The sequence below is a fragment of the Hypanus sabinus genome, unplaced genomic scaffold (genome assembly GCF_030144855.1).
Source record: "Hypanus sabinus isolate sHypSab1 unplaced genomic scaffold, sHypSab1.hap1 scaffold_251, whole genome shotgun sequence".
NCBI classification, from domain to species: domain Eukaryota; kingdom Metazoa; phylum Chordata; class Chondrichthyes; order Myliobatiformes; family Dasyatidae; genus Hypanus; species Hypanus sabinus.
The window spans coordinates 498,318-510,159 of NW_026780634.1; the positions used below are offsets into that span (position 1 = coordinate 498,318).

Consider the following 11,842-nt stretch of genomic DNA (forward strand, 5'->3'; position numbering starts at 1 on the left):
CTGAAACAGACGGCGGTGGGGGACAAGTCTGTGCGTACATTTTAGGCAGAAGCTAATAGTTTACGGATCAGTCAGGGCATTACAGGATATGCCGAGGAGGCAGGTGCATGGGGTTGGGTGAGAACTGGGATCAGCCATTATAGAACGGTGGAGCAGACTCGATGGGGCTGAATGGCCTAATTCTGCTCCTATGTCTTATGGTCTTATACTGCGAGTGTCTTACACAGTGAAGAATGACACAAAATAATTATTACATTCGGCCGCGATTTCTTTGCTCTATTACTAACTCACCAGCATCATCTTCCAGCGGTACAATATCAACTCTTGCCTCTCCTTTACTCTTTATGTATGTGAACAACTTCTGAAACTTGATATTACTGGCTCACTCAGCTTACTTTTTCATCTTGTCTCTCCTGTGTGTGTGTGTTTTTTTTTAGTTGTCTCCTGTTGGTTATGTCAAAGCTTTCCAATCCTCTAATTTCCCACTATTTTCTTGCTATATTATATGACCCGGCTTTTGCTCTTATCAAAAACAGGAGAAAATCTGTGGATGCTGGAAATCCAAGCAACACGTACATAAAATGCTGGAGGAACCTAGAAGGACATTAATAATATTACAGGAACAAATCCCTCGATAGATAAAACCATTCCCAACACACACATGTTCCTCGATCACTGGAGCACCTCACCACAGGCATTGTTTGTGTCATCAGTCAGACAAACAAATGATTTTGTCAATCTGCTTCCAAATGTTGCTACTCTGTCATTCGTTGCCACTCCCCACTGCTGATTCCCTTCTCCTCATCATACGTTCTTACCCCAAACTCTGCCCTGTGCAGAACCCCCTCGGGTTGCTGACCCTGCTTCATTGAACATCCAACAAATGGTTTTCCATTCTGCTTTCAGTCTTTAGAGGACAGTGGTGCTTTCAACAACCCTTTAGAAGCAGGGAAAATGACCCATAATGTTGAAATGAGTCATGATTGAGGAGGTTAACTACCAATGTCATTCCTCCTCGTCCAGAGATCTGAGGGGCAAAGAACATCTCAGACAGAACTGCAGTCAGCTCGACTTCTTCAGTCTGCAGAAAATTCAAGGGAAACCTCTTCACCCAGAGCGGTGACTGTTTGGAACCCATCACCACAGGGAGAGCGAGAGATGAACAACAGGGGAGGAATTAAAAGGACTGTCCTGGAACAGAATCACTGGTAGTGTCCAGCTGGCCTGAGTTGATCTCTATTGTACACTTGGTGTGTTATAAATTCACTAAGTTCCAAAGACAGAGTTTAAAATAGAACTGATTTATTTGTCACAGATTCAGAGAATTAAACTCCAGTCCCATTAAAGGTGAATATGCAGCAGGAGGAACTCCTCCCATGCCCAGTGACCAGGGTGCAGAACTGGGTGTGGTGAGCAGCAGCAATAATTGCAGAGTTCAGCACCAACAGTCACTCTTGACATTGCATTCAGCAACGGTGATGGACAAATATCCAGCATTCAGCTTATTGAAACTTTCTCCCCAGTGTGAACCCAGTAGTGTGTCAGAAGGTTTGATTACTGAGTGAATCCTTCCCCACATTCACAGCAGGTGAATGGCCACTCCACAGTGTGAAGTCAATGACGCACATTTGGTGGAGATAACTGAGAGAATCTCTTCCCAAAGTCTGAGCAGGTGAATGGCCTCTACCCAGTGTGAAATCGCTGGTGTCTCTGTAGATGAGATAACTGAGTGAATCCCTTCCCACATTCACCGCAGGTGAACGGCCTCTCCCCTGTGTGAACTGACCGATGTGCCAGTAGTTTGGATAACTGAGTGAATCCCTTCCCACATTCACCGCAGGTGAACGGCCTCTCCCCTGTGTGAACTGACCGATGTGCCAGGATTTGGGATGACTGAGTGAATCCTTTCCCACATTCTGAGCAGATGAATGGCCACTCCCCAGTGTCAACTGACTGGTGTCTCTGTAGGGTGGATAACTGAGTGAATCCCTTCCCACAGTTTGAGCAAATGAATGGCCTCTCCCCAGTGTGAAATCGCTGGTGTGCCAGCATATCAGATGACTGAGTGAATCCCTTCCCACAGTCTGAGCAGGTGAACAGCCTCTCCCCACTGTGAACTCGCTGGTGTTTTTGGAGATCAGATGAACAAGAGAATCCCTTCCCACAGTCTGCGCAGGTGAACGGCCTCTCTCCAGTGTGAACTCGCTGGTGTGCCAGTAGGTGAGATGATCGAGTGAATCCCTTCCCACATTCGGAGCAGTTAAACGGCCTCTCCCCAGTGTGAACTGACTGGTGTGCCAGTAGTTCAGATGACTGAGTGAATCCTTTCCCACATTCTGAGCAGGTGAACGGTCGCTCCCCAGTATGAACTGTCTGGTGTCTCATTAGGTGAGATGACCGAGTGAATCCCTTCCCACAGTCTGAGCACGTGAACGGCCGCTCCCTGGTGTGAACTCGCTGGTGAGCCATTAGACTACATGACCGAGTGAATCCTTCCCCACAACGTCAGCAGATGACCAGCCTCTGCCCAGTGTGAACCTTCTGAAGTACCTTCAGTTGAGATGACTGAGTCAATCCATTCCCACTGTCTGAGCAGGTGAACAGCCTTTCCCCTTTTTTAAAATGACGGGTTTGCTAGTTGGTCAGATGACCGAGTGAATCCCTCCCCACGGTCTGAACAGGAAAAATGGTTGATTGAATCCCTTGTTCCTTAAATATTTAGACAGAGACAGCACAACTGGTGTGTTGTGTTTGAATTCCCATAGACAAATTCCTTGTCGTTTTCAACCTGTAAAAAGAGTTAAAAATCCATCAGTGGTTGAAGGACAACATTTCAGATGAGATCACTTGAGTTGTCAAGGTGTGATCTGATATCACACTGTTACATTGAGGTTCAATCCAAGTTGGATGGAGAAATCATCTCCTGACTGGGCAGAGTGCTGGTATCTGGAATGAGCATTGAACACTCTGAAGCTCCTCCTGTCTCTATAAGAATGGGGCATTTCTGCCATCTCCAATCTGTGACTTGTCTCTGTCAGACTCTCTCCATTGGTACTATTCCCTGTTCCCACTGAGCTGCATGGGTGCCTGGCCCCACAGTAACTGAAACACCCTCACACAAATAGCCTTTCTTGACGTGCAGCCGGGGGTTTCTTTATGTAATGTTAATTTAATCTCCCACAGTTTCAATGCCATGTAAGTATCTCTTGAACTGGATGGTGGCGTAGTGGCATCAGGATTTCAGGACGAAAGGTCCTGAGTTCGAATCCATCCGGCTCCCCTGCACGCTTTCCATCCGTGCTGGGTTACGAGCTGGTGATCTCTTTGGAAACTCACCCGGCAGAATTGAGCTTACATGCACCACTTGTGCTGGCTGCTCATCCCACACCCAGATGACCGTCTGTGTGAAGAATTTTACTCTTGAATGTTTCACCTTTCACCCTTAACCAATGTAGTCCCAATCCATCTCAGTGGTAAAAGCCAGCTTCCATTTACCCTATCTATAAACCTCAGAACTCTCATATGCCTCCATCAAATCTCCCCTCAATCTTCTACATTCCAAGGAATAAAGTCCTGACCTGTTCAATCTTTCCTTATAACCCAAGTCCTCCAGCCCTGGCAACATCTTTGTGAATTTTCTCTGAACTCCTCCAAAGTCTTTACATCTTTCTTGTAAGTTGGTGACTAAAACTGCACTCAATATTCCAAATTAGGCCTCACCATTGTCTTGTACAAAGTCAACATAACATCCACCTCCTGTACTCAGAACTTTGGTTTATGAAGGCCAATGTGCCAAAATCCTTCTTTCCGTCCCTATTGAACTGTGACACCACTTTCAGTGAAATATAGACGTGTATTCCTCGATCCCTTTCCTCTGCAACACTCCTCAGTGCCCGACCAGTCACTGTGTAAAACCTAGTTCCTACCAAAATGCAACACCCCACACTTGTCTCTATTAAACTCCATTTTGCATTTCTGAACCCATTTTTCCAGCTGATCCAGATCGCACTGCAAGCCATGACAGTCCTCCTTGCGGTTCATTACACCCCAATCTTGGTGTTATCCCCAAATCTGATGATCCAGCTGACCATGTTATCATCCACATTACTGATATACATGACAGTCCTCCTCGTGGTTCATTACACCCCAATCTTGGTGTCGTCCCCAAATCTGATGATCCAGCTGACCATGTTATCATCCACATTACTGATATACATGACAGTCCTCCTCGTGGTTCATTACACCCCAATCTTGGTCTCATCCCCAAATCTGATGATCCAGCTGACCATGTTATCATCCACATTACTGATATACATGACAGTCCTCCTCGCGGTTCATTACACCCCAATCTTAGTGTCGTCCCCAAATCTGATGATCCAGCTGACCATGTTATCATCCACATTACTGATATACATGACAGTCCTCCTCGCGGTTCATTACACCCCAGTCTTGGTGTCATCCCCAAATCTGATGATCCAGCTGACCATGTTATCATCCACATTACTGATATACATGACAAACAACAACAGATCCAGCACTGATCCCTGAGACAACCACGAGCCACAGGCCTCCGGTCAGAGAGGCAACCACCTGCCACCACACTCTGGCTTCTCCCAAAGACAGTGTCTCATCCAATTTACTGTCTCCTCTTGAATGCTGAGTGACTGAACCTTCTTGACAAACCTCCCATATGAGACTTTGTCAAGTGCCTTGCTGACGTCCATATAGACAACATCCACTGCCTTGCCTTCATCCACTTTCCTTATAATTTCCCCGAGAGACTCTATAAGATTGCTTAGACATGACCTACCATGCAGAAAGCCATGCTGTCTATCTTTAATCAGTCCACATCTATCCAAATACTTACATCTCCAGTTCCTGCACATAACGTGCAATAACTTTGCCCCGACTGATGTCAAGCTCACCAACGTACAAATTCTTAATTATTTTTAGAGCCTTTGTTGAGCATTGGAACAACATTGGCTGTCCTCCAATCATCACCTGTCCTCCAGTCCCACATCTGTCACTAAGGATGATTTAAATATCTGTGCTTGGACCCCAATAATTTCTGCACTTGTCTTCCGCAGGGTCCAAGTGAACAACTTGTCAGGCCCTGGGGATTGATCTACACTAATTTGCCTCAAACCCCTCCACCTCTGTAATCTGTACAGGGTCCATGAAGTTGATGCTGCCTTGCCTCACTTCTATAGACTCTGTGTCCATCTCCTGAGTGAATACGGATGCGGGAAAAAATCCCCCACATCTGTTTTGTCTCCTCATATGGATTACCATTCGGATCTTCCAGAGGATTATTTTTTTCCCTTGCAATCTTTTTGCTCTTAACATATCTGCAGAATCCCTGAGGATTCTCCTTCACCTTGTCTGCTGGGGCAACCTCATGCCTTTATTTCTTTCATGAGTGTTCACTTGAATTTCCTGTATTTCATAAGGACCCGTTTGTTCCTATCTGCCTGTACCTGGTATGCTTCCCCATGTTTCTGTGACAGAGAAGCTGGCCAAACTTGTTTGGAAGGGAAAGATAGGAGTGACAACGGAGCAGCAATGGCTGGAGTTTCTGGGAGCAATTCGGAAGCTGAGTGATCAATATATCCCAAAGTGGAAACATTGGAAAGGCAGGAGGACACAGCAGTGGCAAAAATGAGAAGCCAATGCCAACATAAAAGTCAAAGAGAGGGCAAACAAAAGAGCAAAAAACTATTCGGAAGCTTTTAGAACCTAACAGAAGATGAGTAAAAATCAGTCAGAGGAGCTCAGTGCATGGAATCCTGATATTGTAGTCATTAATGGATCTCGGTAGCACTCAACAGTCTGAGGCATTTAGAGGAACAAAATATCCGGGGCTTCAATTTCTCTTGAAAATCAAGGTTCCCTTGACCAGTTACCTTTCAACTTTTACTTTGGCAGGCACATACAAACTCTACTCTGTCAAAATTTCACTTCTGAACAAGTCCCACTTACAAGTACTTCGTTGCCAGGAAACAGACTGTCCCAAACCACACTTGTCAGATCCCTTCTGACACCATCAAAATTGACCTTTCTCCAATTTAGAATCTCAACCTGTGATCCAGACCTCTCTCTTTCCATAATTACTTTGAAACTCATGGTATTGTTTACTAAATTTTGTCAGCAGCCCTGGATCATTTCCTAACAGCTTATTGCACACTTCTACGTCGGGAATTCTACGTACTGATTAAGGGAACATTTGACAAACTCTACCCCATCTAGCCCTTTTACAGTATGGAAGTCCCAGTCAATATATGGAAAGTTAAAATCACTTACTGAATTATCCTTTGTTTCTTGGCATGGTCTGTGATCTCTCTACAAATTTGTTCCTCTAAATCCCTCAGACTGTTGGGTGTAAACAAGTCCCAATAATGGCTACAATATCACCATTCCCTGTCCTGAGCTCATCTGGCTTTCCTCCGATGCTTCTTGCATTGTGATATACAGAGCGCAGCACATTCATCGCACCATGCTCAGCCATTTGATTGCTGACTCTGTCTGAGGTCTGAACAACATCTGACTGGTGTCAAGATAACAAACTCTCCCTCGTTGTCACACAAAAGCAAAGGAGCTGATGGTGGACGACAGGAGGAATGGAGACAGTCTAATTCCTACTGACATCATTGGATCTGGGGTTGAGAAGGTGAACAGGTTTAAATTCCTCGGCATAAACGTCACCAGGCATCTCAGATTGTCTGTACCTACCGGCTGTGTTGTGAAAAGAGCACAGCAGCACCTCTTCCACCTCAGATGGCTGAAGAAGTTCAGGATGGGGCGAAATCCTAGGAACTTTCTACAGGGAAACAATTGAGAGCATCCTGACTGGCTGCATCACTGCCTGGTATGGGAACTGTACTTCCCTTAATCTCAGGAACCTGCAGAGAGTGGTGTGGACAGCCCAGCGCATCCATAGTTGTGAACTTTTCACCATTTAGTACATTTACACAGACACGTGTGTAAAAACGGCCCAAAGGATATTGGGAACCAAATTCACCACAACCACAAACTGTTCGTGCTGCTACCATCCAGGAAACGGTATCACAGCAAAAGGAGAAACAGGCCCCGGGACATCATCTTCCACCAGGCCATCAGACTGATTAATTCATGCTGATACAATAGCATTTCTATGTTATATTGACTGTCCTATGTACAAACTATCTACTATAAATTACTATAAATTCCACATTGCACATTTAGAAGGAGATGTAATGTAAAGTTTTCTCCCCCTCATGTTTATGAAGAATTTGTGTAATGAAGTTAATTCAATTCGATTCACCCTCTCCACTATCTGTTCTGTCATTCTGGCTCTCATTCCCCCTACAACTTATTTTAACCATATCACCCCTCCCCCCACACCACGCTACATCTGGCAAGCCTAAGATATTAGTCGCCTTTTGTAGTGTCCCACTAACTAACGAATCCCCTATCACCCCTTTGATTTTCCCCTGCCAGGTAATTCCCCCCACAACACATTCTAAAGTGGTCTACCTGTTGTTGTGGGGGATGGCCACAAGATTACTCAATGATGGCCATTTAACCTCATTCCCCTTCCTGTCTCTCACAGTTTCCTGTGCCCTGCACCTTGGGTGAAACTCACCTCACTTCATGTCATATCTATCACCCCCTCCAACTCCTGGTTGATGTGGAATTAATCTACTTCAAGTTCCAACACCTTAAAGTGCAGGGTTACAAGCTGCAGCTGGATGCACATCTTGTAGGTGAGGGTATCAGGGAGACTGGATGTCTCCCCTCCTTCCCTCTAATATGTCCTCTAAATTGTAATAACCAGTGAGCACATAAATCTTGTACTGTGCATTTTGTAGCCAGTGACAACATGTGCACAGTGAGTTTTATACAGAGAGGTATTCATCTTAACAGCTAGCAAATCACTGTCGATAGGAACATTGATCTACTCCGGGTTCAATCCAGTTCATCTGCACTCTCACACAACCTATGTAGCAGGCCTGGAACTGGTAATGAAGGATTTTCTCACCAAAGCTTTTGCATACTGTCCTAATGTGGTTTGCTTGCTAAATTATGTTTAAAAAGTCAGATTTCCAAATGTCACTCCACTTCTTCCCACTTGCAAATTCTCCAGCAACTTTAGCATCACCACAATGCACACAGGTTTCATCAGTTTCTGTATTCTACATTAATATTCCCCCTGAAGTCTCCCCCAAGTGACTTACCGTGATGACAATGCCAATGAATATGAAGTGAAGGGCAGTAGTCTGTCTCATTGGAGTCCAGCACATTTGTGATGTGAAATTTACTTGTTGTCCAGGACAAAGGTGTTTGATATCATTATGTACCCAGAGAGAATGGGACAAAACATGTCCTCACCGGTAGAAAAGTCCAGAACAAGAACACACACAAAAAGCTGGAGGAACTCGGCAGGCCAGGCAGCATCTATGGAAAAGTGTACTAAAGCTGAGTTCATCCAGCAATTTGTGTTGCTTGGATTTCCAGCATCTGCAGATGTTCTCTTGTTTGTAATCGGAGATAGAACAAAGGTGATTTTCTCAACTGGTGATGTAAAAGATTTTGTTCCCTTTCTCCGAGTTCCTAATCCTTGCATTTAGATAGCTGGAGCTCAGCTCTGTCTGAGAGATCCATCGGCTCCCATTCCCTCATCAGCCGGAAGCTCCCCGGGGCGTGTGTACGGATCGTGGGGCTGAGAGAGAGGGAAGAGAACAGGACTGTCCCGGGATTGCGGGTAATGGTGTCCGGATTTGACAGGAATCGTCCCTCAGTCGCTGTTTAAGATTAAAACGTAGAGAATCGCTCTTACCCGCACCCGGTATTTGCAAGGCCTTCTGTGCACTGTGCGCATGCGTGACACTTGGGGACGTCATCAGCCCTGACGCTTGCGCATTTGTTCGGTGCTTCAGAGAAAGCGAAATTTTAAATGCACTGCCTTATGGGTAATCACGCTACCATTAAAGATTTCTGCAGGCGCTGTTTCAATGTAGATACCTCATTTTTTTCGTGGGTGTATAGAAAAATCTGCAGCTGTTTTAACGCAGAAAGCGGCTCCCATAAGCAGTATACTCAATATCAACGTGTATCCAATGCGAAAATAAAATGCAGATATAAAACACAAGAGATTCTGCAGTTGCTGGAAATACAGAGACGCACACACACAAAATGCTGGAGGATCTCTGTAGTTCAAGCAGCAACTAAGCAGCAGAGTACACAGCCTAAGCGTGCTGAAGAGGCTCGGTCTAAACGTTGTCTATTTATTCCTCTCCACATTTGCTGCCGGATCTGTTGATTTCCACCGTGTTTTGCAGAAATTAACCACCTTTTTTCGATCAACCAGTTTCCAAATATTTCTAATCTTTCTTTTGTTGCCACATCCTGCTGGTATGATTCCTCCTCCTCGTAAACTCTAGACCCATCTCTCTTTGCAGCCCCAAGCCTGACTCAGGCTGGCAACTCTTTGGTTTCTGACTCTGCACCATCGAAGATTCACTCGCTAGTCTGCTGTCAGACTTTAGAGGTGCATTGTGTTACGAGACCGCAGGTTCGTTTACTGCGAGTGTCGCTTTAAGTGCCTGAGTGAGGCGGGACTGTGACGTCAGACACAAAGTGGTGGGAGGGAGAGAGAGTGGGGAGGGAGAGGGGAAGCGTTAGGGGAGGGATGGGGAGGGGGAGAGGGGAGGGGGAGAGGAGAGGGGAGAGGGGAGGGGGAGAGGAGAGGGGAGAGGAGCGAGAACGTCAAAACCACAGTCTTATTCAGACTGGAGAAAATCATGCGGGTGTACAAGATGATGAGAGGCATTGGTCGTGTGGATAGCCAGAGGCTTTTTCCCAGGGCAGAAACGGCTAACACGAGGGGGAATACGTTCAAACTGCTTGGAAGTAGATACAGAGGAGATATCAGAGCTAAGTTTTTTTAAGCAAACAGTGGTGTGTGTGTGTGTGTGTGGAATGCACTGCCAGCAATGGTGGTAGCGGCGGATAGAATAGGGTCTTTTAAGAGACTCTGAGATAGGTACATGGAGCTTAGGAAAATAGATTTCTATGATTCAGTGAAATTAAAGGGAAACCTCCTATCCCACGGAGTGGTGACTAGTTGCAACCTGTCACCTCAGGGAGAGTGAGAGGGGAAAGGCAGGGAGAGATTTTGATGTACGGATATGGAACAGAAACATGGGCAGGAACCAGATGGGCCGAATGGCCTTTCTAGTGTACATTGTGAGTGCAGTAGAGACAGTAAGTACCTGAAACACGGGATTTGATACAAAACTGATTTATCTTTCAAAAATCCAAAATATTAAACATCAGTCTAGTTTAAGGCTAACATCAACAGTACAGACTCCTCCAAGGCTCAGAGACCAGGGTTCAGTCCTGGCTGCAATGAGCAGCCGCAAGAACTGCAGATTCTGACAGCAACAGTCCCTCATGAACCTGCAGCTGCCTTCAGTCACTGTGATGGTTAGACTTTTAACACAGAGATTATTTGAACTTCCTCCCTGATGTAGGAGGGTTCAGACCGCAGATGTAGGGGAGAAGGAAAACAAAAAGATAATAAAGTTGCTTGCACCATTAGGGATAAGCAGAGAGGAAGAGGTGGAGAGTTTCTTAAATGCGTTTATTTTAGTGCTAAGAGCATTGTAAGAAAGGTGGATGAGGTTAGAGCATGGATTGATACCTGGAAATATGATTTTGTAGCTATTAGTGCAACATGGTTGCAGAAGGGGCGTGATTGGCAACTAAATATTCCTAGATTTTGTTGCTTAAGATAAGGTGTGATAGTATCAGAGGGGCAAGAGAGTGAGGCATTTCGTTGCTTCAGGTGTGATAGAATTGGAGGGGCAAGAGAGGAAGGCGTTGCATTGCTTACCCGAGAAATCATTGGGGTGGTGTTTTGACAGGATAGATTAGAGGCCTCGTCCAGGGAGACTATTTGGGTGGAATTAAGGAATGGGAAAGGTGTAGTAACACTTATAGGGGTGTATTATAGACCACCTAATGGGGAGCAAGAATTGGAGGAGCAAATTTGTACGGAGATAGCAGATATTTGTAGTAAACACAAGGTTGTGATTGTGGCAGATTTTAATTTTCCACACATAGACTGGGAAGCACATTCTGTAAAATGGCTGCATGGATTTGAGTTTGTAAAATGTGTGCAGGATAGTTTTTTGCAGCAATACGTAGAGATACCAACTAGAGAAGTGGCAGTGTTGGATCTCCTGCTGGGAATGAGATAGCTCAGGTGACGGAGGTATGTGTTGGGGAGCACATAGGGTCCAGTGATCACAATACCATTTGTTTCAAAATAATTATGGAGAAGGATAGGACTGGAACCAGCGTTGAGATTTTTGATTGGAGAAAGGCTAACTCTGAGGAGATGCAAAAAGATTTAGGAGTGGATTGGGACAATTTGTTTATGGGAAGGATATAATAGAAAAATGGAGGTCATTTAAAGGTGAAATTTTGAGGGTACAGAATCTTCATGTTCCTATTAGGTTGAAAGGAAAGGTTAAAAGTTCGAGAGGGCCATGGTTTTCAAGGGATATTGGAAACTTGGTCAGGGAAATGAGAGAGATCTATAATAAATATAGGCAGCATGGAGCAATTGTGGTGCTCGAGGAATATAAAGCACGTAAAAAGAATCTAATATAAGGAATGTAAAAATAAAAGCTAAAAGAGGATATGAGGCTGCTTTGGCAAGTAAGGTGAAAATGAATCCAAAGGGTTTCTACAGTTATATTAATAGCAAAAGGATAATGAGGGATAAAATTTGTCCCTTAAAGAATCAGAGTGGACAGCTCTGTGTGGAGCCAAAAGGAGTGGGGGAGGTTTTGAAAAT

The 11,842-nt window shown here is 45.0% G+C and overlaps 1 protein-coding gene across 5 annotated transcripts; it reads right to left on the reverse strand.

Moving 5' to 3' along the window:
- Positions 1–1,314: 1,314 nt before the first annotated feature.
- LOC132388022 (zinc finger protein 436-like) lies at positions 1,315–8,860 on the reverse strand. 5 transcript variants are annotated; one of them, XM_059960359.1, is made up of 2 exons: positions 8,816–8,860; positions 1,315–2,788 (listed from the first exon to the last, which is right to left on the reverse strand). In XM_059960359.1, exon 2 carries the CDS (start codon positions 2,467–2,469, stop codon positions 1,684–1,686), a length of 786 nt encoding a protein of 261 aa, XP_059816342.1. In that variant the 5' UTR covers positions 2,470–2,788; positions 8,816–8,860; the 3' UTR covers positions 1,315–1,683. The 5 variants fall into 5 exon arrangements, with proteins under 5 accessions (XP_059816342.1, XP_059816343.1, XP_059816341.1 ...); XM_059960360.1 differs by having other exon boundaries at positions 8,368–8,847; XM_059960358.1 differs by having other exon boundaries at positions 8,214–8,847.
- Positions 8,861–11,842: the final 2,982 nt, after the last annotated feature.

Coding starts and splice junctions, on each gene's coding strand:
- LOC132388022 (XM_059960359.1), bottom strand. CDS start 2,469: ATGGCTCACCAGCGAGTTCACACCAGGGAGCGGCCGTTCACGTGCTCA.